Source organism: Tripterygium wilfordii, chromosome 6 (assembly GCF_013401445.1).
Source record: "Tripterygium wilfordii isolate XIE 37 chromosome 6, ASM1340144v1, whole genome shotgun sequence".
NCBI lineage: Eukaryota > Viridiplantae > Streptophyta > Magnoliopsida > Celastrales > Celastraceae > Tripterygium > Tripterygium wilfordii.
In genome coordinates this window covers 1,011,976-1,037,189 of record NC_052237.1, presented here as the reverse complement: position 1 = coordinate 1,037,189, position 25,214 = coordinate 1,011,976, and the positions used below count along the sequence as shown (strand labels likewise).

Sequence of the window (25,214 nt, the reverse complement as noted above, 5' to 3'; positions counted from 1 at the left end):
AAAGTAAAAAAGGAAACGATGTCGTATTATCTTTTACTCACACCGAGACTGGCAGTTGGGACCTTTCGGAGATTCCGCCGTGAAATATGTTTGGAAATATCCAGCCAAAATTGTTAATCCTGTAGCAGAAGTGTTAAAGGAAGAACAGCCCAAGAGGATTTGATTTGATCTTGTAACGAAACACGGGATCGTATCTCTTATTATTCATTTCTCGTCGCCCGGATAAGAACGTGAGCAACGATATAATCGCGACTCTTTGAATTGATTTTTTTTTTTTTTTTTTTTACAGTATCTGTAAATATCTCTCTAAATTTATTTTATCTTTTTATATCTTTTTCCTTAACGTATTGTTGGAAAGAGATGTTCCCCACAGAGATTCCAAATTCGAATGGAGGTCCAAGAATCTGTCCATAAAAGGTAATTTTTTTCACTTCATCTCTGTTTTATGTGCCCTTAAGTTGTATCTTCGTGTTCGTCTCTTTGGTTTGTGCACAATTATGACTGTTGGGTAGCTGAAGTATGTGAAGTAAATGGAATTGATTATGAATTGGAATGTTTAGAGGGTTGTGACTCTTATGGATATCTGTGTGAACCCAAACGTAATTCCAGAGAGAATTCTCTGGAGAACTTTCTTCAGCACTACTAGTCGCTGCATGCTTTTGTATATCTTTCTATTAATCGTGTTTGCCGAAAGAATTTGGATCACAATGAGGCACTTGGTGTACTGTGATGCTAACTTCTGGATGCTTTTGTAGGAGCTGTTAAAAGGTAGCTTTAATGGAAACCATTGATGAAAGACGGGTTCCTGCTAGGGTTGAGGTGTATAATTGGAACATCTGAATTATTTATATAACCTGTTCATTTTGAAGATCTTTCTGATGTAAATTTGCTGTCGTAACAGGGAAAATATGCTGCAATTGCAGTTTGTTGGCTCCTTGGAAACGGGTGCCTATTTCCATGGAACAGTATGTTGACAATAGAAGATTACTACGGTGACTTGTTCCCGGTACTTCCCATCTACTGGTATATGTAACCTTTAGCTGCTGGAGATGTTCTTATGGATTTAGCACCTTCAAATTCAGATTTTTTTTATGATTCTTGATCCTTAATTTCCTTTAAGGTTATATTCTTGAATTTATTGGTTTTGTCAATCGGAATAAAGAGACATTTTTAACCTCAGTTGGGTATTAAAGCCTTGTACCTTTTCAATAGCTTAAATAATAGCTTTCATAAAGTTTTGTTTTCTTTGTGCAGAAATACCACCCCTCAAGGATCCTCACACTTGTGTATCAGCCATTTGCTCTTGGAACACTTGCAATACTTGCATATCACGAGGCAAAAATTAATACAAGAAAGCGTAACCTATATGGATATGCTTTATTCTTCATAAGTTCTCTTTTGGTTTTAGTTGTGAGTATTCTTTGTAACCTGGTATTTTAATTTACCAAATACTCCTGGATTAGAGCAGATTTTATTTGCATTTTTCATTGATATAAATGGAAATTTATAAACCCTGGCAACGGTTTATTTATTTGTTTGTTACTTTTCCATGTATTGACGCAGTTGGATTTAGCTACGTCTGGCAAAGGTGGCCTTGGAACTTTTATTGGAATTTGTGCCATTAGTGGCGCTTTTGGAGTTGCAGATGCTCATGTTCAGGGTGGAATGGTTGGAGATCTCTCTTATATGCAGCCTGAATTTGTTCAAGTTAGTAGCAGCACATTTTCCAGACTTTTGATGCATATTTACACATCTGATCAGGTTTAATCAAGTGAATTTTCTTCTTCTTTTTTTGGTTGGTCAGTCTTTCTTTGCTGGTTTGGCTGCATCAGGTGCTCTGACCTCTGCTTTGAGGTTAATTACAAAAGCAGCATTTGAGAATTCTAAGGATGGACTTCGTAAGGGAGCCAGTAAGTTCAGTCCCTTAATTTCGTTTTTCCCGTAGACATATAATCAATGCCTCTATCTCTTTTTTTCGTAGAACAAATTAATGCTATCTGCTGTGCTTGAAACTTCTAATGATAGTTTCGGAGGTGATAAAATTCCATCAATGCTCTATTATCGCTGTATACATGAGCAAAGTTGTTGATCCATTATATTCCATGTTTACCAATGTCTCTCTGTTTTATGCTTTCTGCCTTACATGGACTTGTATATTGTGGGTTCCCCTCCTGACTTTTAGTTTTTTTTGGAGCCGTGACTTTTAGGTTTGGGGATGCTTTTAACGTCTTTTAATTCTTTTTAAGACTTCTGTTTTATATGCATCTCCTTTATATCCTTGTTCTCTTAAAATAAAAATCTATCTAGAATGTTACATGAATGATAGCATTAACTAGCGAATGACATATTTAATCATAAATTAACGGCACTATTCTGGTTAAACCATACACGTATCAAACATTAATGATAGTTTTCACTAGATCGAGTCTATCTTTATGTTTTTAACACCACTTCCCATCTTTTACAGACATTAAAAAGTTTTATGAGCATGTTATCGTGTTGTATGAAGTTGCTAAGCAGAAATTGTCTTAATCCAAAAGGAGCATTATGCTGCCATTCTGTGATGGGGTCTGCACTCCCCAAATTCATTGGAAAGTTCTGCTTCTCCTTAGAATACGTTTAGAATTACTCAGAAAGACTAATTTATAGTTTCCATTGCAGTTCTGTTCTTTGCAATATCTATGTTTTTCAAGCTTCTTTGTGTTCTTCTCTATGCGCATGCCTTCCCAAAACTAGCAATAGTGAAGTACTACCGCTCAAAGGCAGCCACAGAAGGATCAAAGACTGTATCAGCTGACCTTGCTGCTGGTGGCATACAAACATTGCCCCAGCAAGAGGTATGACAAACTTTCTATTTCTGACAACTCATGATTCAACCTTTGGATGATGATATAATTTTTCCAGGCAGAGGAAGATTCAAAGCATCTGGAGCGCTTGAGCAACAAAGAGTTATTATATCAGAACATTGACTATGCACTTGATCTATTTCTGATATACTCCCTGACACTGTCTATATTTCCGGGATTTTTATCCGAAGATACAGGATCACACAGTCTGGGTACATGGTAAGTTTTAAGCAAATAGTGCAGTGGAATTTACTCGAGTCAAATTTGACCGCCACTGGAGAGCTTTAATTCTTCTGCTTGTTCAGTTTTCTGATACTGATTCCGTTTTCCAGGTATGCTCTTGTTCTGATAGCAATGTATAATGTATGCGATCTTATTGGGAGATATATTCCACTCCTGAAATTCTTGAAGTTGGAGTCGCGAACAGGTCTTATGATGGCTATTCTATCCTGCTGCTTATTCATACCGGCATTTTTTTTCACTGCCAAGTATGGGGATCAAGGCTGGATGATATTGCTAACATCCTTCTTAGGATTAACTAATGGTTACCTCACTGTCTGCGTCGTCACTACTGCACCGAAGGGTTACAAGGTCAGTAGTAGTTCCCTGTAAAACAGTTGAAATGAAGATTTTAATTTTTTGATGGAGTATAAAATTAGTGTATTTTTCTTTCCTTTCTAGGGACCAGAGCAAAACGCATTGGGGGATTTGCTTGTTTTGTTTCTCATCGGGGGCATTTTTGCTGGAGTCACACTTGACTGGCTGTGGCTTATTGGCAAAGGATGGTGAACTTTTATTTTGCCTGAACCTGAGCCGACTGACTTTTCAGTAAAATATATTTTATATTCAGAAAATGAAGATTTAATTCTTATTCCAGTACTCTTCAATGGCATCATGATTTCAAAATTATAGAGATCCACCCCACGTGTGTTTTTCTATTTTCTGAAGCAGTTATAACAGTTTCAGTAAGTTTGATTTAACGCCAAAAAAATACTGAAAGGACAACAATTTATAAAAAAAAAAAAAAAACTAAACAACTTTACCACACGTGCAATCTTTGATTCTTCTTTCTTTTCTTGGCAGAAACAAAAAAAAAATCTTGGTTTTGTCAGTTACATCTTAATTTATGAAAATAACAGCTCAGCAATCACGATTTTTAAAGTGGCAACAATGTCTGCTACTGCAACTTGGCATAACTCCATTGAGCAGGAAAATTTGGAACAGCCTTGCATTTGGATTTCAGTGAAAAGATTAGCAAGGGAGCAACGTGAATAAAGAGGTTAATAAAGCACAAGGAAGCAATATATATACGACCGTAGCTTCAATGCTATTGAATCAACTCTAATTTCTCAGTGCTTTTGCAGGAGTTGTTGAAAGGAAACTCTGTTGTGGTCATGGAAGCTCTCGATCAAAGCATGGCTCCTTCTAAGGTTGACGGGTGTAATTAGAACATTATGATCTTATGTTCTATAAAAAAAACTGTTTGTTGAAAGGTCAATGCAATGCAAATTGCTGTCGTATGTCATTGCAGGGCAAGAATGTGGCAATGGTAGTTTCTTGGCTTCTCGGAACTGGGTGTCTCTTGGCATTTAACTGCATTTTGACTATACAAGATTACTACCTTCACTTGTTCCCGGTATTTGTTTATCCCTGGTTTGTGAAATTTCTTACTTTTTCAAGTTTTGGAAGTGCTCTCATGATCACAAAAGCACCACCATAGTTTTGGAGATCTTCTGCAAACTAAAAGAAAAAAAAAATCCCCTGTTTGGTGAGGAGATCTTCATCCAGGGAGTCTCTGGCGCATTTCTATGTTTGGATGCCAAAACTAACCCAAAAAAAAAACATCTCTTGTCGTTGTCTCTATCACTGCATAGTTTATACACAGAGTAACTTGCAAATTTTTCCTTTTCTTGTGCAGAAATACCACCCCTCAAGGGTCCTTACTGTTGCATATATGCCATTTTCTCTCATATCACTCATAATACTTTCGTATAACGAGGCCAAAATCAATACTAGAAGGCGGGTCCTTGTTGGATTTACTATATTTTTCGTGGGTTCTCTTTTGCTTTTAGCGGTGAGTATTCTTTCTCATCTACCATCATTGATGCATATGATTAGTATTCTATTCACTACTTCATTAATCTTATGATTTTTTTTTCCTACATGTTGGCATAGCTGGATTTAGCTACATCCGGGAAAGGAGGCATCGGAAGTTTCATTGGAATTTGCATCATTAGTAGTTCTTTTGGAGTTGCTAGTGCTCATGTGGAAGGTGGAATGGTTGGAGATCTTTCCTTCATGCAGCCTGATTTCATTCAAGTTGGTATTCATAATTTCTGTTGGCAGCATATGTATCTGACATGGTGATCTGGTTTTGAAAATTAAACTTCACTTTTTTATTGTTACTTTTTCAGTCCTTCTCGGCTGGTATGGCTGCATCAGGAGTCATAATTTCTGCTTTGAGGATAATAACAAAAGCTGCATTCGAGAACTCTAAGAATGGACTTCGCAAGGGAGCCAGTATGTTCAATCCCTTTCGGTTTTTTATTATTCTTTTGTCCCATCAATGACCCTTTTGCATATATAAACGTTCATCCAAATATGTGTTACAAATCGATTCCTTCCTGTTTATCTCTGCTACTTTATTAGTAAGTCTAACAGCTTCTACTTTCACCACAGTTATGTTCTTTGCAATCTCTGCATTTTTTGAGCTTCTTTGTGTTTTTCTCTATGCCTACGCCTTTCCAAAACTACCAATTGTGAAGTACTACCGTTTAAAGGCGGCCTCTGAAGGATCCAAAACTGTATCAGCTGACCTCGCTGCAGGTGGCATACAAACATTAACAGTATGGGCAACGTTCTTTTTTCTTCTGATTATATATGAAGTTCTCTTCATAGTACAATCCATGTAAGGCTCTACAATTTCTGCACAGGTTGAGGAAAATGGAGTACAAATGGAGCGACGGAACAACAAGGAACTATTAAAACATAACTTCGATTATGCAGTCAATATTTTTCTAATATACATGCTTACACTTTTCATAGTTCCAGGATTCTTATACGAGGATACTGGATCACACAGCTTGGGTACATGGTGAGTTTTAGGCGGAATAATCCACTTAGTAAACTCAAAAACATTAGTTTAAAGACAATTTTCCCGACTTCGAGCATTTCTGCATTTGTTTGTTTTGATATACTGAAATATGGTTATATACATATATATATATTTCAGGTATGTACTTGTTTTGATATCGGCTTATAATGTGTTCGATTTTGTTGGGAGATATATTCCACTCCTGAAATTCTTGAATATGGAGTCACGAAAGGGTCTCGTGATAGCTACTATATCGCGCCTCTTCTTGTTCATACCAGCATTCTACTTCACAGCCAAGTATGGTTATCAAGGCTGGATGATATTGCTAACATCCTTCTTGGGGTTAACTAATGGTTACCTCACTGTTTGTGTCTTCACTTCTGCACCCAAAGGTTACACGGTTAGTTGAACACTATGAGAGAAAAGTAGTATCTACAAGATATTGTGTCTGATTATATGGATATACTAATCTGTGTCCTTCGCAGGGTCCGGAACAAAATGCGCTGGGAAATTTGCTCGTGTTGTTTCTGATATCGGGCATTTGTGCTGGGGTTGTTCTTGATTGGTTTTGGCTGATCGACAAAGTCGGGTGAATTGTACAAGTCCTTCTAAGGCCGAATAAATTATTTCATTTTAAAGCCCAAGCCCGTCTGTTTGGGCCCAATACCCCCATATTGTAACCATGAAATAAGAATATAGTAATTTGTTCTAGTTGGCAAAATGGGAACGCTTATCTTGAATGTTTGAACTTCAAAAGGCAGATGTCCCATTCACAGGCCTCCATAGGCTGTGCAAATGAAACCGAAAACCGGACCAAAACTGGTAATCGGATCGGTCGGTCCGGTTTGGATCGGTTAGTTGACCGAGATTGGTCAAACGGTTTCAAAAACCGAAACCAACCGAGTTAAGTTGGTCCGGATATGATTTGAAATTTTTTAATCACCGGTTAACCGGACCGGACCGGTATATATAATATATAATATTTAATACTATAATGTCTTTAAATATGGACCATTGAGATATAATATATAATTACTAATGTTATGTACCATTAGATTAAGTGATTAAGTATGAAATATTAATATAATATATATCATTCCTTGAGATTTTTTTTTGAAACATTTTTATCAATCCTTTAAGATTTGCTTACAAAATAGATATTTTACGAAAAACCTTAACGGGACCGAAACCGAACCGGTTAGTCGGTTAACCGTAGTAACGGGTTTTGATGGTTTTGGATTGGTTTTGATTTCAGAAAATACAAATCCATAATTTCCGGATTGATGACGGTTTGGTCTCCACAGTCCGATTAACTGGACCGTGCACAGCCCTACGAGTCCATAAGGACAAGAAATGGAACACTAGTCATAAATACAGAGTGAATATAGTGAAAGAAATTTTAAGGGAGACATGGGGGTTGGAGAAGGCCTCTGCTCTGTAATACGAGGAAAGGTTCCACTAGGGGGAATTCTCTGTAGATACCACATCCAAGTTTTTTCTTCTCCCCATTACATGACACAAAATATGAAGGAAGAGCAAATACAGAAAATCCCTATCATGTTGACCATTTTGTGGAAAGCTGACCCCATTTCATGCAATCCAACATCATGCTCCAAACCCCCCCATACACATTTAGGTGAGACGGTGTAAGAACTCCTGTGTGGGCAAAGGAATGGGGGTTGGAGGGTAAGGGAAAACAAGTGAAAAAGCCTCTGATGAGTAATTATCATGATAGATGCTTCCAGGGGGAAATTCACTAGAGACCACCTCCAAGGTTTTCCTCCTCATATTGCATGAAACAACATATGGGGGGTAAACCAAATACAGTATATCCCAGTCATGTGGATGGAGAGCTAGTACTCTCAATTCTTCTGGTATAATTCGCCTTGCAGATGCCGCTATACTTGATTCTTCCGACACAATTTCATCCATTCGAACATTATGCTTCAAAACTCCACCTACATGTACCAAAGTCGTCTAGCTCCCACACCATCAATCTAGTAGTTCCGAATAGATGCACGGCCATCTGGCATATCCGTAGACGGCCTCTGCAAGTTCCAAAGGAGGAAAGATGCCCCATCATCATATCAAAGGGCTTACCTATAAGCCAACTTTTTTCAGGATTGTCAACATTGTAAGGATCATAACCAACAATGCCGCGATCAATACTCCACCAGAGAAGCAATCCGTTGTAGGCCACAACATTGGTGGTCGTGGGCAATCGATTCCTCGGTTTGATGCTCAGATCAAACCCTTGTGGAAACGGAACAACCACTAGACTCCATTTCCAATTCTCTGATGAAAATATCTCCAAATTCAACTTGGTAGAACAACCCTCCACTTGAGGAACACGCACCACTTTGTACCTACGTTGAGAGTTGATAGACGACGACAAACAACATTCTTCTTCAGAATCAGAGAGAAACCCAACTCGGACATGATTACGTCCAGTAGGAGGACGAGTGAAGCGAATCCAGTCCTGATCTTTAGTATTGCAAATGTAGTAAATTGGCTGATTACTTTTTCGTCCCGCACAAAGCAGTAAGTCCCGTGATGATCTTACAACGTACAGTGCATCGTCTATACCTCCTTGGTAATACGGAACGAAACTCAGAGAAAATCCAGAAGAACCGAAAACAGGATTCTCAGATACAACAACTAAATGGCCTCTCTTACGCCGGCGTTTCCCAGTAACGTATTGGACTAAGAGTGCAAGAGGTGGTGGATATTCTCGAATCAACATGAACTGACTTTCAAAATAAGGAGTAGACATCAAAGAAAGCCATCGTTTGCAGACAGACTTGCATCGATTAGCCGATTTGCGAGGAAGTCTACACAGAATCTCCACTAATAAACTGTCCGGGAGATTGACAAGCACTGATGAACGTTCGGTCGCTCTTCTTCTACTCCAGTTAGAGCTTGAATATGCAATGGATTCGTCCATGGACGACAACTTGCAAAAAGGGGAAAAATCAAAACCCTAATTTTGACGTTGCAGACTCGTCTCTTAACCGGATTTTGGGATTCGACCAATGCCGTGCAATGCTGTGCAAGCACGTATTTTATCAGACCAACATAAAAGAGTTTGAAGAAATTACTTTCAGATAAACAGACATATATATATATATATATATACTAGTTACGGTGCCCGCGCGTTGCAGCGGGACTTATATTGTTATGGTTGGATAATAATTCATGTAAACTTCATATCTTTAGTTTATTCCACTCTGTTTATAACATATCATTATCTTTGTACTTGTACAATAATCGTGGTGAAAAATCTTTAGAGTTTGTAAAGGATAACAATAATAAAAATGGAAGACTTAAACAATACCACAAAATGCGCTTTGAAATAGAGAACAAATAGAGAGGGAACTTATATTGAAGTTTATCCTAGCCCCTTGTCAATTGGAAAATTGGTCAAAGCATTCGGTTGTGTCCTGTAGTGGCCATTGAAAAGTTAACCTAGTCCTCCACGCAAGCCCCCTGTCAATTGAAGAACGACATCGTCAAAGTAAGAGCTTCAATATAAAACACAAACCGAGACATTGAACAGGGCAAACCTAAAATGTCAAAGGAAATGATAATTCAATTATGTGAGAGAAACCGATACGCCGCACTTGGTTGAATGAGAAGCTGCTGAGTTTCCTGTTGCACCACAAAAGAAACAGAGAACAGAAAATCAAATCAAGGGTTCATGAGCATCAATATAGACCAATTGTTGTGTAATTTTATTTGTTGAGTTCATGCCATAACTGGGCAACATGTCCTGACCTATAACTGCTACAATCCATCACCAGCATCAAGTGGCAGAAAATAAGCAGGAAAAAATCACCCAGTTTAGTATTTTTAAAATTTTTTGCTTCTATTTTCATCAATGACCGTTGCAAAGGAAAATAAAAGCACATCAACAATAAAGAACAAAGATGGAACCCAACGACAAACATATGAGAGAAAAGAAAATGTGATTAATAACCACAAAAAAGAGTGTTTATTGGTAAGGTAATCACATACCTTCACACAAACCAAAAAGGAGAATAAAAAAGAACACCATATGAATCTATACATCTGAAATAGCATCCTAATTACTGGCTTACAACTAAATTCAAGAAATGAGATCTAAATGAAATTAAGTTTCAACAGCATTACCACCACCAACATCAAAGCATAATGATCTTTGGAGATATTAGTTAGAGCTCTACTCCTTACCTGCGAAGAGTTTGAGAACCATAAGCCTGAACTCAAATGACCAAATATGCATGCCTTGAAACATCCCATTGACCAAACCATCAAAAAAGTGTAGAAAAAAAGTTCTTCCAAAGTCTTAGGACTCTTTGATCAAAGGCCATTAAAACCAATACTTGAAACAAAGAATTATCACATAATGATTTAAAGTTAACTGATGATTTAACACACCTAAGACAAACCAAGTTAAAGAACTCACAGTTGCAACCACATGATATTGAGTTTTTCAACTGTTAGGCTAACCTTCCTTTTCCCGACTGTATTCTGCTTCACAAATAGAAAGAGCATGATTGATAGTGCTATATTATAACTCTCTTCAGATAATAATCCTTCTTCACTCAGTTGAATAGATCGTTTACATAAATCAGTGTAGCGTTGCACCCTTCTTCACTCCTCTTATTCACTTCTAACCATTCCAAGTATACAAACTATTAAATTTTTACTGTTAGATTTAAAAATTGTTGAAAAATTACTGAAATTAGGAAGACAAAGTTGCAATACTAACCGAATGAGAAAGGTCTGTTTGCAGTCATATGAATTGAGAATAATAAGAAATGACCACTTCAATTGACCCAACTCAATGAATAGACAAAAATGGAAAAGCAAAAGAATCAAACCTTAGAACCAATAGATCCAGAGATTTCGGTAAGCTTTACATGAAATCTAATTCCCAAAAATTTAAAAATCAGGAAATTAAAGAGTGAGAAGAAACCTTGACAACGGACGAAATCGAAGGTGCAATTCCATGGAACGCGGGAGAATCGACGGAGATCCGAGATATGCCTGAGTCAAATCAGGCTCGCATGTGCCCATGTAATCGATGACCTGGGAAAAAACCACAGAAATGCACCAGATGAGTGGATCTAATCACCCAACATTAAAAGAGCAAAGAATTGCAAAGATGAACGATGAACCCAAGAAGATCAACGATGGGTCGCTGAGTTGTATTGGGAGGGGAGAAGAAAGCAAGACTCCAATCCCCATGCATGAACCCAAGAAAAGCAAGGCCTCAGGCGAAGTAAAAGCAGGTGCATGCACCAGATTTCAGATGTTTACTACCCTTGCGTTGACACGTGCACAAACTGGGACCAAAAAAGACAAAACTATATAAACAAACAAATGAAAAGCAACTGCCCATCATAGCCATCTATTAGAAGAAAGAAAGCAATCCAACGGTACGTTTGAAGATATATACATCCACACGCGAGAGTACAAAATGAGGAGGGAACTCGCCGCCAAATCACGCCTACACTTACAATTTTATAGATAGAAGATAGATAGATAGATAGATAGATAGATAGATAGACGTACAGAGATGGCTGAATATTGTAACGGGCAAGAAGCCAGTCTAGACAATTACAAGATATAGACTGAGTTATACGGATGATGTTTAAACTAATGGGCTTAAAGGTGTGGGCTTTACAGTTTACTTGATTACTTAATTATTTGAGATGGGCCCATATTTGTCTTTACAACTGTGGCCCAACATATGCCCCATGTGCTGCACAGGTCCAATGTTGTGCAAGCCGCAAGGAAACCAATACATCATACTAACTCTGGCCCAACACCTGAATTTAAGCAACGGGCTTACCCAGGAAGTAGCAAAGTGGGTCGCAACGATCCATTGGACCAGTAAATGAAATAAAGAATAATTATTATACAACTAATCATCTTTGTATCTTTTCTTATATGATATCTTTAATTATTACATAAATAATACTATTATTTGTATCTTTATTTATTTATAACACAAACCATATTCTTTGTATTAACACGTTCCTTCGACTTTTGAGAGTTGAGACCCACATACCTAATCACATAGTTTCGAGAACCCAATTTCAAATGGAGGTAATTAGGCAAATAAGGTAATTTGGAGCTCAAATATGTACCAAATTAAGACAATATGTTTCATCTTTAGCTGTATACAAAAGAAACTACCAATTTTGCTTTAATACATAGAAATTAAAGTCACTTTCACCTTACCTACCATTGCTAAAAGTGGCAAAATATTATCTCGCGACTTATATATATATAGTTTGTTTTCATTAAAATCTCCATCAACATATGCAACAAAACTTGAAAAAAGGCTCCCCACAGATTGCGTCACTACTTGCTAGCAATTTTAGCCCTAGGTACTTACAATTTCTCGGTTTTCTCCAATCTTGTTTCTTTTCTTCCTGAATCGAATACGTGTTTGCATTCATGAATTTTTTTATTTTCTGAGAAATTAAGGTTGTTTGAAGATGAATTTGGGTTATACCCTGCAATATCATATGGTATAAGTGCATGTTAACATATAGATAATTTCACTTCCTAACCATCAACAACGTATTTTCTTGGAGAAGTTCTGCGGTTAAGCGTGCTTCCATGAGAGCACTATTGGGTGCGGACTCGATATATCTACAGAAGTCGGACAACCTAAAGTGAACAATATTGTTGATGTGTATTAAACTATAAATTATAATAGTGCACCTTGCTAATGTGTAAATGCCTTTGCAGGAGCTATCCAATGGCGACAGTTATGACAACCATCCATGAAAGCAGGGCTCCTGATCAGGTGAAGGTATGTGATTATTGGAACAAGATACTTTCTTTTCTTTTCTTTTTTGTATAGGAAAAGTCGATATTGAAGACAATTAATTGTGGTAATAATCGCAGGGCAAGTATGCAGCAATAATAGTTTGTTGGGTTCTTGGGGCTGGTTGCCTATTTGCATGGAACGTTCTTTTTACTATACAAGATTACTACGGTCACTTGTTCCCGGTAATTGTTCCCAGTCTCGGCCTTGTTTCTGACTTTGCTTTGTTAAACGCTTTCTTAATCGTTCCACAATGTTACTATGGTTGTTATGGATGCGTCTTTGCATCCAAAGGTATTGTCCGCTCTGAGGTACTCTATATGAACATTCATACGTTAACCTCACGATTTTATTTCAGAAATCTCAGTTTCACCATTCGAACTCATAATATCTTTAGTGTGGGGAGACTGAGTGCCAAAGTGATCATCTAATCTAGTTGGTACTTGGTGCTCTCTTTTCCACCTCGACCTCGACGAGATTATGAGTTCAAATGAGGGAAGATGGACACTTCTTGAAATAAAACTCTAAGGGAGGGTATGAACGCTCGTAGAGATCCTCAGAGTGGACAATACTTTTGAATGCAAAGATGCAGCCACAGTTGTATAGTTGGATTTGCATAATCTGTTTACTCTCTTAATTTAATTTGCGCAGAGATACCACCCATCAAGGCTCCTCACTCTTGCCTATGTGCCATTTTTTTTTGGAGTTCTTGCAGCACTTGCTTATAACGAGGAGAAAATCAATACAAGGAGAAGGAACCTAATTGGTTTTACTTTATTCTTTATTGGTTCTCTCTTGCTTTTAGTAGTAAGTATTTTCTTCATTCTCTAAAACGATTAGAATGTATCGATGGATTACTCTCTAGATACTCTATTACCTCACATTATCTCTATGTGTTGGGCTTAATAGCTGGATTTAGCTACTTCTGGTAAAGGAGGTCTTGGAACATTTATCGGAATTTGCATTATTAGTAGCAGTTTTGGAGTTGGAGGTGCTTTAGCAGAAGGTGGAATGGTTGGAGATCTTTCCCTCATGAAGCCTGAATTTATTCAAGCAAGTATCCATATTACATAATACACATGAGACTTCCTCAATAATTTTATTCCATCTGGTTTTATTTAGCTACTGACCATTTTTTTTTTTCTTTTTTCAGTCTTTCTCAGCTGGGTTGGCTGCATCAGGAGTTATAATGTCTTCTTTGAGGTTAATTACAAAAGCTGCTTTCAAGAATTCTAACAATGGGCTTCGTAAAGGAGCTAGTATGTTCAATCCTTTTTTATTAATTTCTTTACATAAACAATAAATGAAGATTTCAATCCTTCTGAGGACTAATTTTATTTTATTTTTTCTGTTGACTTCAGTTCTGTTCTTTGCTATCGCTGCATTTTTGGAGCTTGTTTGTGTTTTTCTCTATGCGTTTATCTTTCCAAGACTACCAATTGTGAAGTATTACCGCTCAAAGGCAGCCTCACAAGGATCCAAAACTGTATCCGCTGACCTTGTTGCTGGTGGCCTACAAGAGGTATATATATATATATACACACAGCAGTTTTACGGATCTCAATGGTTTTTGTCCTAGCTAACCCAATGTTTTTGTCCTAGCTAACCCAATGCTGAGAGACACATACGATTTTATATGGATCAAGTGGGTTTCACAATTTCACTTGGATTATGTGCATCCATCTTAACATTTGCCATTTGAGATATGTGGGACAAAAAACATTGGATCCTTGGCATTTTCAATATATTCATTGTTTTAATTATACTACAAGTTATCTAGCAATCAATAAATAATTGAGCACGAAATTTTGCACAGGTTGAGGAAGATACAGAACATCTGGTCCGACTGAGTGTGAAGGAACTATTATATCAGAACATTGACTATGCACTCGATATATTTCTCTCGCACCTTCTTACACTGTCAATATTTCCAGGATTTATAGCCGAGGATACAGGATCACACTCATTGGGTCAATGGTAAAGTAGTTTTTTTAAGTAAAACAATGCAGATCAATTCGCATAATTAATCAGAAAAATACCTCTCAAGGCTTATTGACTTTCTTTTGCTTGTTTTAATATGTTCAGGTATGTTCCAGTTCTGATAGCGACGAATAATGGGTTTGATTTTGTTGGAAGATATATTCCAATGTTGAGATTCTTGAAATTGGAGTCGCGAAAGGGTCTCATGATATTCACTTTACTGCGTTTCTTATTCATACCAGCATTCTATTTCACAGCCAAGTATGGTGATCAAGGTTGGATGATAATGCTCACGGCTGCCTTGGGAATAACTCAAGGCTATCTCATTGTGTCTGTTCTCACTTCCGCCCCTAAAGGTTACAAGGTTAGTTGGTTTACTATATATACTCTTTTTTTAACCAAGAACGATACTATACAAGTGCACAAAAGTTTTCCACATGACAACAAGATAAGTTGAGTCAAAATCAAACACATGACCACAAGAGTATTGTTCTCAGTGAGTATCGAAATGAAGACCTCCTGAGTTTATACTATTTGGTGTCAGAGAAATTCACCAACTGGGCTATGCCCAAGTGGTTATTAGTGCACTATATATTAACAAGTGAAATTAAGCACTAGTTTTGTCAAGAACTAATCAGAGATCACTCTTTGGCTTTTGCAGGGGCCGGAGCAAAATGCGTTGGGAAACTTGCTTACACTGTCCCTGGCACTAGGCGTTGGTCTGGGGGTTGCATGTGATTTTCTGTGGCTTATTGGGAAAGGATGGTGAACAGTGGCTGTGGAATTAGCTCCTGTCTGTCATTTTGGCCACAAAAAAGATGATGAAAGGAAATCTTCTACACAATTGTATGTGCGGTGTTCCTGCCGGATTGTAACAGATTCACTTTATTTTCCTTCAATGATTATTACTTAGTTTCTTGGATTCATAAAGGAAGCCAAAAAACTTGGGCTGGCTCGAGGTTTTTGGTCTCAAACCCAAGCCTGTCTTGTATGGTTCTAATTGCACCGGCTTGAAACCTTAATGGGCCACCGTTGGCCCAAAGTCCAATTGCTCACGTAACATTGACGAAGGGAAATCATCATAAAAGGTTTTTCTTTTTTTCAGCGGTTTCTTACAGTTTGGTTTATAAAATGGGATTTTTATCATAAGGACAAAAAGTAAAAGTTGTATTCAAATAAGGATAACCTAAAAAAAATTTTAGAAAAAAGGACAAAACCTACAAACGTATAAAAATACCCTTCCTCCTCTTTCTTCCTTCTTTCTTCTTCTTCCTCCTCTCTTCCTTGCTTCACCATATCAGAAGTTGGTTGTCGGTCCATCATTTTCAATGAGCCAACTACCGAAATGAAGCTCTAGGTTAGCCCGATCAAAGTTCATCCATCACCCATAGCCAATTATCACTTGAGTCGTCAAAAAAGCTTCGTGAAATCACAGCTACATTTTAAAAAGAGCTAGATCCGGCCAATATGGCCAACGCCGGCGACTATCAACGCCTTCAATCAACTCCACGGACCAAGGCACATCACCTATGAGGTTTTATTGCTTTTTCAAACTCTTTTTTCTTCTTCTAAAATCATATCTGAATCTGCAGATATAATATCTGTTTCGGATCTGTTCTGATATGTTATCTGTTTCGAAACTTCAACCATATAACATTTCATTAAAGACGTATAACATTATGACAGATATCAAATTAATCGAAACAGATAACATATCACCACAGAAAATGCCGAAAATAATGATGTGATGACAAATCGAAAGAAAACAACAAGATCTATAGGTCAAGTGGTGAGTATGAGTAGATCTAGTTCTAATACAACAAAAATCGGGATGAAAAATCACTAAAAAATGACATAAAACTCTAGAATAAACAATGAGGGGCGGAGACGAAGCTTCCGACGGAGCTCAGAGATGAATCATGTGCAGGAGGTATGTGTCATGTTTGAGGATGAAGATAATGGTATTTTAGACAATAAAACCGTATATTTTAACTTTTTATCTTTTTTGAAATATTAGTTCAAACTACATGAATTTTATGGAATAAGACTTTTAAAAATGTCATTATTAGAACAAAACTCTTCTGGACTAATAATTGATTTTCCCTTATAAAATAAGGTAATTTGATCAGTTAACTTGGCAAATCCCAACTAAAAAGTCTGATTGTCAGTCCGCGTCAATAGACACAGAATATTTTTAATATTTTGGATTCGTTCCCAAGCTAAGCACCTTTACGGACTAAATGGCAACCAGCATTCAACCCCAATTCCCTCCCTTGAAAATATAAACTCTTATATTCTAATAATTCATGACAGCATGTAGATCCATATTTTACGCAAAAATGGCTCATCTTGACGTTTATAGTAGTTTTTCACTCTAATCCAGGCAAATTAAACTATGAGTAGTTCATGATTCTCATTACTATACGACCAACATACTCAAGTCATTGGGAATTCCCAAGTTGGGCTAATTTCAAGACCAGAATCATCACATTATCAACAGGACTCATCAAACTTCGTGTTTAATTAACTAAACCCAACACAAAAGCACAGTTTTATCCACACTAGTTTAGTAGTCTTAAATGATGCCTTTTTGGCACGAATTTTCCTCAATCAAATACAATCCCAATACCCAACTGAGCACCTAAAATGGATTCCACGGCAAATATACAACCATTGTAATGCCAGAAATACCCAAAACTGCTAAAGCTTTTGTGGAAGAAAAGAATACTAAACAGTAAACAGACCAAGTCTGCAAACGAGGCTGAAATTTACAGTGGCAAAAGGACAAAAACAACCCTGAACCTCATTAGCCCGTTTGTCTACTAGCATCAGCCATCAGGTGACCCCCCTCCCCACAGATTCTTGACAAAAAAATACAGGCCAGCAAAATCATAGACTACCAACCACCAACGATTGCCCCTACCCAAACAGAGAAAGCAAAATCATTAAGGGCAAAATCGTAAACAACGAAAAATGACGCGACGATAAGGTTGAAGAAGACGATTGGCCCGTCTCGAACTGCAGCGAGTCAACGGCTAGCGGCATGTTTTCTTGATCGGGACTACATTTGGATTCGTGCGGTGGGTACGCACTGTACATGATGGCGCGCAGCACAGCGGAAACGGTTGGTATGTACGCCGTTTTGTTACGGGCAAGTAGCCACGTCAGCCCCATGAGCTGGCAGTCCCTGTTGAACATCTTGTGGGCCCTCTCGCTCGTGCTGTGGTCCTCGGTACCGTTCCTGAATCCGCCTTTTAGCTGCAATTATTCGACATGTACAAGGGCATTTTAGTCATCAAATCGATTGAACACGAATTAGGAAAGGATGCGAAGAAGGGATCCTAGTGAAGAACCACTTTGTTTGTAATGAAAAAGGAAGGAGAAAGAAAGCCACACGATAAGGTCGTTTTTCTACTATGGGTCTACCAGAGCGACTTTGTTTGGTTGATTTCACAAAAACAATACGATGTGACTTCTACTTCGCTTTCATACTTCCATGGTCCATAGCCATTATCATCATCATCAGGCATTATATTATTCAATTCATAAAAACACACATTGTTGACTCTCTATGTCAAAAAATCCCGAATCACTCAACGCTATGAATACATGAAATTATCATCCAAAGTCCAGAAAGCAATGTACCAAATGGACTAATGGAGTAGAAATTAAGCAAAAAAAGAAAAACAAGAAAGAAAGAAAGCCACTTTCCCATCAAAGTCAAAAGAAAAATCCTTGATTATGTTCAACCCAATAAAAATCAAAGATAATTTGAGAGGAAAAACAAGCTACAAAATTTTCAGAAAACAAAATCCGAAATCTGCATGGAAAGGAACAAATGGTTAAAATGCATTAAAAGCCACACAAGATAACTGATAAATAAATGGGTTCAAGATTTTCAAAGGAAAGAGGAGGAATAAATGAAGGAACGAAATGAATGCAATCTCAAACTAACCTTTTGGAGGGCACCAAGGCACTTAGTGCATCCTGCGTACGAGGAATTTCTGCAATTCTTCTCCAAATTCTTGACAGCAGCAGTGGGAGTCACATTATGAAACCCGGCAGAGACATTAAATGCAGCAGGGCAACTAAGCGAGCTAATTTGATGAAGCCTTATACCACAAAAGCACAAAATAGGATCGCAGGTCGCGTTCGGTTGTGGAATCCTCACGTTCTTGCTCAGCAACGCGCTTTGTAGTGAGTTCACGCACCTCTGCGAGTCGTCCGGCATCATAGGAAGATCCGGCTCGGCTGCTGGAGCCGGTGCTGGGACCTGGAGGGCCGAACGGGCGTGAGCCGCGAACACCCATGCCTCTAAAACAGGGCAGCATCGGCTCCGGTCCAAGTTTCTACCGCACGCGTCATTCACGCCGCCGAATAGCTCGGCTGAGAGGTCAAGCCGGCACCTCTGGGCCTCTGTTTGGACCGGGAAGGCAGGGACCGAGTTTGGGTAGTCGCCTGGTTTTAACGGCTGGTCGTGACCAGCGACCGGTTCGGCGAGTAACCCGGCAAAGGAGTAATGAAGCAAGGCAGAGAACAAAATAGATAATGTTAAGAAAGCAAAAGGTCCCATCTTTCTTTCTTTTTTTATGTGGGTTTTTCAGAGTCCGACTGGGTAGGCTCAAAGAGTCAAAGGGCACGGCTTTGAATCTGGTTTTTCCTCAGCAAGGAGAGTGCTTTGTGTTAGTTTCTCGGAAACTATGAATCATGAAGAGAAAGGCCGAGATGTTCCAGGTAAAATCTTCGTTTGTGACCTTAGCAAACTCGAACATGCAAATTCAAAACTTGAGCTTCTCTCTCTGGAGTTTGGAGACTGGAGTAACTAAGAAATGACGTATAATGTGATCATTATCATTCACGTAAAATAAGGGAGAAAGTAGGTTCACGAAGCAAGAGCGATCTCTCTCTATCTGTGGGGAGTGACTAGTGTGGTGTGGGAGAGGACGCTCCAGGTTCATAAAACAAAGCATGGACTCATTATTTTACACTTATTGTAATTTCACGCAATTGATTTATGGGGTTTTTTTTTTATTGAAATGGAAAAGGGTGAGAGGAGATGGGTCCATTAGGTACAGACGAGATTCGTTTGGGGAGGGAAAGACGAATGGGTCAGGGTTCGATAAGAAAAGGCTGTCTGAGGTTTGGCAGTTTATGTTGCTCTGGCCTTATTTGTCAATTTTTACCTTGCACCAGTTAATTTGAAGCGAAAGTGGTGTCGTTTTGTTTGAGTTTTGCTTTATTGACAATTCTCCGTCAAGACTTTTGAGAAGCCGTATCTTCTTGACTTAAGCTTTGTGGTTATGTAGCTTCACGACCTTTTCTGAGACAGAAGCCATGCGTGACTGCCCAAGCTATAACCCTTTTTAACTCCAACAAATGTCTCTTACAGATGAGAGAGAGTAATTTCCTTGAATCTCCAATCACATGGAGATGCCACATTGTTCATACTTCATAGTACCATAAATTATTGGACAACCCAACACAAATGTCCAAAATGGTATCCCTTGGACAACTACCAGCCGGGCCAATATTCTGGTATTTAATTCCAAGATAATCTTTCTCAATGCATTATTATTCCATTTGAGAACAGGACAAATGAGTACACATTTCATGTTGCTTCCAATCACAACATGAGAAGTGGACCAATTTAAAGAACAAAACATAAAAAGCGCTACTAATCAAGCTGCAATAATTCAAGCGTAAAGCTCCTTTACAAAAAGATTTACAAATCTCAAGCCTCCATTTAGCCTTTTCTGTTTATTTTTTATTTCTATTTTTGCTTTGGAGTTGGGGCTGGTTCCCTTTTGTTCCAGGTAAAGTAGCAGAGATTAAAAAAACAAAGAAAGATTCTTTACTTTTGTTTGTGGCCTCGTATAATATTTTCCAAAGGGTTAGGTTGCTGTAGTAAATCAAGATTTAAACAAGAGAAGGACATTGCCATGACTTTGGTATTTGAGCTTGAAAAGCAATGTGAAAAGGTTATAATCATAGCGTTGCAGTAGATTTTCTGTGTAAGAAACTTTCTGGCTTTGATTTAGTCGATGGGAGGAGAACTGGTGGATGGAGATTGTGAAGTCTGAATCGCTTTTTCTGGACTCCAACCCCCACTACAACCTCTTCCAAACACAGCATTAGGATCAGTTGTAAGTTAGGTGGCAGCACTATCTATAATGAACTAATTGTCAGTTAACAAAGTTGGGTTAATGGCTGCTCCACTACATGCACATTTCATTTAGCAGATTTAAGAATCGAAAACTATTTGGAGAGCAGAATTACCAAAAAGGCCAACACCCCGGTCCCTGTTTTTTTATTGAACCATTATCTTCGGTTTGGGTCTGTTAGGCTGGAATACAAGTGTAGCTGTGTACTTGTAGGCTGTAGCAAGTCTAATGGGCTGGACTGTTTCTTGCCGGGCTTCATGTTTAGGTAATGACAAAGCCCAGCGACTAAATATCTTTGGGCTTCCACAAGTAACGGCCCACTGTTTTTGTAGCTCTAGACAGCAAACACTGGCATATGCATAATTTCTTCTGGGGAGCATTTATTTACATACCTCTAAATTACTGAGTTAAGACCTATAAGATATAGACTTTTCAATGTTCTTGATTCCAATTCATTTTATTCATTTGATGTGACACTTGACAGTTTTTTTTATCAAATCAATTACAAACTTTTATATATGAAAGTTATGAAAGGGTGTTTGATATAAGAGAAACACTGACATTTTTTGAGAGAGAGGCCTGCACCAATGAATCATTGGATGACTATGTCTGACATGAGACACTTGATTGTATCATATTACAACATTGCTTTAATGTAATTAGCAGTGCGCAATGCATTACGTTATTATCTTTGCGCTCTTTCCCATCACAACCTTCATAAAAACAAGGTGTGATATGTATTGGATTTGTCAATCAAAATCACTTTGTGGATGTGTCCTTGGTCTCAGATCCACCAATGCCACCCATTATGATGCAATGGGACAAATATAAATATGCAGGTGCAGCACAATGGATCATAAATTATGAACAAAACGTTGAATTTTATAATCGAATATGTACAATATCAAATATATCTCAATGTGCTATAAATTTAGATTCAAATTAATAAAATGAAACAAATTAATACCCTTTAATTTTGATCACAATAACTAATTTAAAATAATTAATTACATATTATTGGATTTATTAATGAAAATAACAAAAGAATTACCGAAATTAGAATATTAGTTCAAAATAATTTAAAAAAAATTATTATAAACTTTAACCCATAAAGTTTGAAATTGATTTGACAAAAAAAGCTGTCAAATGTCAAATCAAATGAATAAAATGAATTGGAATCAAGAATATTGAAAAGTCTAGATCTTATCGGTCTTAACTCAATAATTTAGAGGCCAGTAAATAAATGCTCCCTTTCTTCCACAGGAAAAAAGCTTAATTTGACATTTGAAAAGTGCATTTTGAGGAGTAAATGATCTCCAGGGGAAAAAAAATCTCCCAATAATTTTTGGAGCAATAATTACGTCATGCTTCGTTTATATTTATGACACGTGAAGAAAAAGAAAGATCCCATTTTTCTTCTCTTTCGAAGACCATATTCAAGCAATTATTGAGAGAAATGATTACACCTTATCTTCCTATATATCACTTGGAAAAAGAGCCTAAAATACGCACCAGGTAGAGTCAACAAATTCAACTTGTCTTGAGGATATAGAGAAAACACGACGTCGTTTACTGTGGACATTGCAACACGTCGCATACTGAATTGAGAACCTCTCCTCTCGTGATGGTTTTCAATTTTCTCAGGCGAATATGATGATTTATGGGAAAAGGAGGCATGTAAAAACAATAATGCACTTTTAGGGTTTGAATATATATCCAAGAGGAGAGCTTTTTGAAAGACCTTTTTTTATTAATCTGGTCCATATATATGTGATCAATTGCTTCACGAAATTGATTTGTGTGGACGGTCAGTGATAGGAAGAAAGGTAGACAGGGGAGCAGGAAATTGATGATCATCGTGATTCATGTTAGTGTTATCGAGTCATCAAACTTAAAAAGCATAAGAAGGTTCCCAGGTACACATGCATTGTTGATTACTGCTGAAAATGTTAACACCATCTTCATACCTTAAAACCTACTGCACTTCCAAGATAATCAGCTCATGTTTCTTGAATTATCAATGACTTTCTCCTTGGCCTATATTACACTTACAATTCTAGTGACTACAAAAGTGTTTCCTGTGACACTAAAATCACACATCGATCCAACATAACCCAACTGAATAATTCATAAACAAAGTTTAGATCCTCTCACATTTTGGTTTCTGGATGCGTTTTTTGTGTCTAAATATCATTAGCAATTGCCCTAAAACTCATAACGGATAATATCTTCAGTATATTTGAGTTGATAATTTCAACATTACAATACGACTTCTTATATGTAGAGTTAAAAGTCAATAAGAAACTACAAGTAGAAGTAGGTGGTGGACTTTGGAGTTGTTGGAATGTAATATAGCTCATTGTGATCTCAGTTATGATTCTTTTATGGAAACCAATTGGGTTGTATTGTAAACACAATATCTCAATTCTCAAATTTTCACAGTAAGTTGTACAGCACTTTTAACCAAACACAGGCTTAAATTTTTTTCTTTCTCATTATCGTCTTTTCTTCGCACATGATCATGATTAATTCTCTGTTTTATTAAAAAAATGTCATTCTCAGAAACTTAATTGCATTATTCTCATGTCTTATCTTCATGGTGCAATCATAATAATAATGTCTTCAAAAGTTGACAAGAAGGGAATCAAAATCTGGCATAAACAACTAAAAGGATCGAACCGGACAAAAAAAAAAAACTAAAAGGATCGAAGAAAACAAGTGCTTTCATTTACAAACATCAACTACATATCAAACCAAAATAATTAAGCTAGTGTTTGTGATGATATATAATTCATACACACTCACTATTTACATGAACTCGTCAAAATCCAAACTCTCTGGAATTTCAAACTTGAACAAACTACTATAGCTTTCTCTCTCATCCTCAGTACTACTGCTCCCATTGATGAATGTAGACGATGAATTCATTGGAGCTGGGCTTGACAATGGTGTCGACATGACCGAATTAATACCAAAATTCTGGTTCCCATTATTCAATGCTTGAACATTCAAATTCTCTCCCACTTGGGGAATTGTAGGATTTGAGCTGCAATATTGCATATAGCCGCCTTGAATAGAAACATCCTGCTCACCCAAACTACTTGTCATATTTATAGGTAGCCCAGGTTCAGCATTTTCTTGCATGGGTGGTAATGTTTGGTTAAAAAATGGACCAGCAGAAGAAGATGGATCTCCGTTAGGGTTTTGCAGCTGACCGGTTTGTTGTAATGGGGCTAATTGGTTTTGCAATTGAAAGCTGCAAAGTTGGTTTTCCTGCAAATACTGCAAAAGCATTTCTGGGTTTTCTTGTTTTAGTGTAAGGAGAGTGTTAACTAGCCTTAACAGTTCTGGATTGAGGAGAGCTGCTTGAGTACCCAACAAGCTTGACAAATTGAGAAGTGATGAATTGCAGAAAGTTTGGCTAAGAAGGGCAGATAAGTCTAGGAAATCAAGGCGTGGAGCATGAGTCACTGGATCAATTCCGTTCCTCAGAAGCCTTTTTCTTATGTGGGTGTTCCAATAATTCTTGATTTCGTTGTCGGTTCTTCCTGGTAAGCGAGCTGCTATGGCCGACCACCTAACATTGAACAAACAAATTGAAAGGGTTAATTAATTTACAGGAAATCTACATAGGCATATATTAACATATATAGGGGCAGGTAATCTTACTTGTTTCCCAAAATACTGTGTAATTGGATTATAGTCTCTTCTTCTTCGAACGAAAACCTTCCTCTTTTGATATCTGGCCTCAGGTAATTAGTCCATCTAAGACGGCAACTCTTTCCACATCTTTCAAGCCCTAAACAATATTAAAAAGACATGATAATTAAATTAGCATAAAATTCCAATACTATATGTAATTTCAAAAGGCATAAAAACCTTTAAAAACAAAAGGAAGAGAAGATAAAAGGGGTACGTACCGGCGTTCTTTGGGAGGGTGCGCCAGTTACCAGGACCATGAATCTGAATATAATTGACAAGCTTAAGATCTTCCTCTGGAGTCCATGGACCCTTCTTGAGTCCATTTTTATCACAACAAGGTGCTCTCCCCATTGATTTGATCTCTTTGTAAGAGTGTTTGAGAAATTAAAATCTAGTGAGGCTGTGAAAGAGGGAACAGAAAGTAGACTCTGGAGAAACTAAAAGTGAAGTTGTGGATGCTTGCTAACATGGAAGGTGACCTTTCACGAATATATATAGCCGAGAAAGAAAGAAATGCAATTATGGATGCAAGTCAATGAGATTTGGCGCCGGCCTTCCTGACACGTGTTACTTTCCTTTCTGTATTTTTGAATATTATATAATATATA

At 37.6% G+C, this 25,214-nt stretch overlaps 6 protein-coding genes and 1 long non-coding RNA gene across 21 annotated transcripts; 3 read left to right on the top strand and 4 right to left on the bottom strand.

Moving 5' to 3' along the window:
- The first annotated feature begins 4 nt into the window (after nucleotides 1–4).
- Nucleotides 5–4,060, top strand: LOC120000649 (equilibrative nucleotide transporter 3-like). Of its 3 annotated transcripts, none has more exons than XM_038848775.1 (11): nucleotides 5–190; nucleotides 359–417; nucleotides 756–819; nucleotides 902–1,006; nucleotides 1,255–1,410; nucleotides 1,564–1,707; nucleotides 1,805–1,910; nucleotides 2,662–2,837; nucleotides 2,905–3,065; nucleotides 3,179–3,437; nucleotides 3,528–3,875. In XM_038848775.1, the coding sequence occupies exons 3-11, from the start codon at nucleotides 778–780 to the stop codon at nucleotides 3,633–3,635; spliced, it is 1,257 nt and encodes a 418-aa protein (XP_038704703.1). In that variant the 5' UTR covers nucleotides 5–190; nucleotides 359–417; nucleotides 756–777; the 3' UTR covers nucleotides 3,636–3,875. The 3 variants fall into 3 exon arrangements, with proteins under 3 accessions (XP_038704703.1, XP_038704702.1, XP_038704704.1); XM_038848774.1 differs by having other exon boundaries at nucleotides 5–230; XM_038848776.1 differs by lacking the exon at nucleotides 5–190 and adding an exon at nucleotides 3,930–4,060 and having other exon boundaries at nucleotides 239–417; nucleotides 3,528–3,631.
- Nucleotides 3,969–6,680, top strand: LOC120000647 (equilibrative nucleotide transporter 3-like). 4 transcript variants are annotated; one of them, XM_038848772.1, is made up of 10 exons: nucleotides 3,969–4,096; nucleotides 4,211–4,276; nucleotides 4,378–4,482; nucleotides 4,765–4,920; nucleotides 5,022–5,165; nucleotides 5,261–5,366; nucleotides 5,526–5,692; nucleotides 5,780–5,940; nucleotides 6,079–6,340; nucleotides 6,426–6,680. In XM_038848772.1, exons 2-10 carry the CDS (start codon nucleotides 4,241–4,243, stop codon nucleotides 6,531–6,533), a joined length of 1,245 nt encoding a protein of 414 aa, XP_038704700.1. In that variant the 5' UTR covers nucleotides 3,969–4,096; nucleotides 4,211–4,240; the 3' UTR covers nucleotides 6,534–6,680. The 4 variants fall into 4 exon arrangements, with proteins under 4 accessions (XP_038704700.1, XP_038704699.1, XP_038704701.1 ...); XM_038848771.1 differs by having other exon boundaries at nucleotides 3,984–4,125; XM_038848773.1 differs by lacking the exons at nucleotides 3,969–4,096; nucleotides 4,211–4,276 and having other exon boundaries at nucleotides 4,288–4,482; nucleotides 5,022–5,126.
- An 892-nt stretch (nucleotides 6,681–7,572) lies between these two features.
- LOC120000072 (F-box protein At5g49610-like) lies at nucleotides 7,573–8,884 on the bottom strand. Its single transcript, XM_038847939.1, has 2 exons — nucleotides 8,041–8,884; nucleotides 7,573–7,898 (listed from the first exon to the last, which is right to left on the bottom strand). Exons 1-2 carry the CDS (start codon nucleotides 8,882–8,884, stop codon nucleotides 7,573–7,575), a joined length of 1,170 nt encoding a protein of 389 aa, XP_038703867.1.
- Nucleotides 8,885–9,132: 248 nt separating this feature from the next.
- On the bottom strand, nucleotides 9,133–11,419 carry LOC120001081. Of its 10 annotated transcripts, none has more exons than XR_005468723.1 (6): nucleotides 11,381–11,419; nucleotides 10,898–11,267; nucleotides 10,429–10,591; nucleotides 10,090–10,149; nucleotides 9,504–9,588; nucleotides 9,133–9,426 (listed from the first exon to the last, which is right to left on the bottom strand). It is a non-coding gene; the product is annotated as an uncharacterized LOC120001081 (long non-coding RNA). The 10 variants fall into 10 exon arrangements; XR_005468722.1 differs by having other exon boundaries at nucleotides 11,365–11,401; XR_005468719.1 differs by lacking the exon at nucleotides 11,381–11,419 and having other exon boundaries at nucleotides 10,898–11,010; nucleotides 11,100–11,374.
- Nucleotides 11,420–12,706: 1,287 nt separating this feature from the next.
- LOC120001116 (equilibrative nucleotide transporter 3-like) lies at nucleotides 12,707–15,512 on the top strand. The gene is made up of 9 exons (XM_038849373.1): nucleotides 12,707–12,748; nucleotides 12,844–12,948; nucleotides 13,415–13,570; nucleotides 13,673–13,816; nucleotides 13,917–14,022; nucleotides 14,125–14,285; nucleotides 14,580–14,740; nucleotides 14,849–15,107; nucleotides 15,405–15,512. The coding sequence occupies exons 1-9, from the start codon at nucleotides 12,707–12,709 to the stop codon at nucleotides 15,510–15,512; spliced, it is 1,242 nt and encodes a 413-aa protein (XP_038705301.1).
- Nucleotides 15,513–17,367: 1,855 nt separating this feature from the next.
- LOC119999413 (uncharacterized GPI-anchored protein At4g28100-like) lies at nucleotides 17,368–19,789 on the bottom strand. Its single transcript, XM_038846964.1, has 2 exons — nucleotides 18,699–19,789; nucleotides 17,368–18,001 (listed from the first exon to the last, which is right to left on the bottom strand). Exons 1-2 carry the CDS (start codon nucleotides 19,314–19,316, stop codon nucleotides 17,663–17,665), a joined length of 957 nt encoding a protein of 318 aa, XP_038702892.1. The 5' UTR covers nucleotides 19,317–19,789; the 3' UTR covers nucleotides 17,368–17,662.
- Nucleotides 19,790–23,614: 3,825 nt separating this feature from the next.
- On the bottom strand, nucleotides 23,615–24,990 carry LOC119999411 (transcription factor MYB41-like). Its single transcript, XM_038846963.1, has 3 exons — nucleotides 24,825–24,990; nucleotides 24,574–24,703; nucleotides 23,615–24,481 (listed from the first exon to the last, which is right to left on the bottom strand). The coding sequence occupies exons 1-3, from the start codon at nucleotides 24,955–24,957 to the stop codon at nucleotides 23,713–23,715; spliced, it is 1,032 nt and encodes a 343-aa protein (XP_038702891.1). The 5' UTR covers nucleotides 24,958–24,990; the 3' UTR covers nucleotides 23,615–23,712.
- Nucleotides 24,991–25,214: the final 224 nt, after the last annotated feature.

Coding starts and splice junctions, on each gene's coding strand:
- LOC120000649 (XM_038848775.1), top strand. CDS start 778: ATGGAAACCATTGATGAAAGACGGGTTCCTGCTAGGGTTGAG. Junction 1,007..1,254: donor ACTACGGTGACTTGTTCCCG/GTACTTCCCATC, acceptor TTCTTTGTGCAG/AAATACCACCCCTCAAGGAT. Junction 3,066..3,178: donor TCACACAGTCTGGGTACATG/GTAAGTTTTAAG, acceptor TCCGTTTTCCAG/GTATGCTCTTGTTCTGATAG.
- LOC120000647 (XM_038848770.1), top strand. CDS start 4,309: ATGTTCTATAAAAAAAACTGTTTGTTGAAAGGTCAATGCAATGCAAAT. Junction 4,921..5,021: donor GTTCTCTTTTGCTTTTAGCG/GTGAGTATTCTT, acceptor ATGTTGGCATAG/CTGGATTTAGCTACATCCGG. Junction 6,341..6,425: donor CTGCACCCAAAGGTTACACG/GTTAGTTGAACA, acceptor TGTCCTTCGCAG/GGTCCGGAACAAAATGCGCT.
- LOC119999413 (XM_038846964.1), bottom strand. CDS start 19,316: ATGGGACCTTTTGCTTTCTTAACATTATCTATTTTGTTCTCTGCCTTG. Junction 18,002..18,698: donor GCCTTGGTGCCCTCCAAAAG/GTTAGTTTGAGA, acceptor GAATAATTGCAG/CTAAAAGGCGGATTCAGGAA.
- LOC120000072 (XM_038847939.1), bottom strand. CDS start 8,884: ATGGACGAATCCATTGCATATTCAAGCTCTAACTGGAGTAGAAGAAGA. Junction 7,899..8,040: donor TGAAAAAAGTTGGCTTATAG/GTAAGCCCTTTG, acceptor TGGTACATGTAG/GTGGAGTTTTGAAGCATAAT.
- LOC120001116 (XM_038849373.1), top strand. CDS start 12,707: ATGACAACCATCCATGAAAGCAGGGCTCCTGATCAGGTGAAG. Junction 12,749..12,843: donor GGGCTCCTGATCAGGTGAAG/GTATGTGATTAT, acceptor TAATAATCGCAG/GGCAAGTATGCAGCAATAAT. Junction 13,571..13,672: donor GTTCTCTCTTGCTTTTAGTA/GTAAGTATTTTC, acceptor TGGGCTTAATAG/CTGGATTTAGCTACTTCTGG.
- LOC119999411 (XM_038846963.1), bottom strand. CDS start 24,957: ATGGGGAGAGCACCTTGTTGTGATAAAAATGGACTCAAGAAGGGTCCA. Junction 24,704..24,824: donor CACCCTCCCAAAGAACGCCG/GTACGTACCCCT, acceptor AATATTGTTTAG/GGCTTGAAAGATGTGGAAAG. Junction 24,482..24,573: donor CACAGTATTTTGGGAAACAA/GTAAGATTACCT, acceptor GTTCAATGTTAG/GTGGTCGGCCATAGCAGCTC.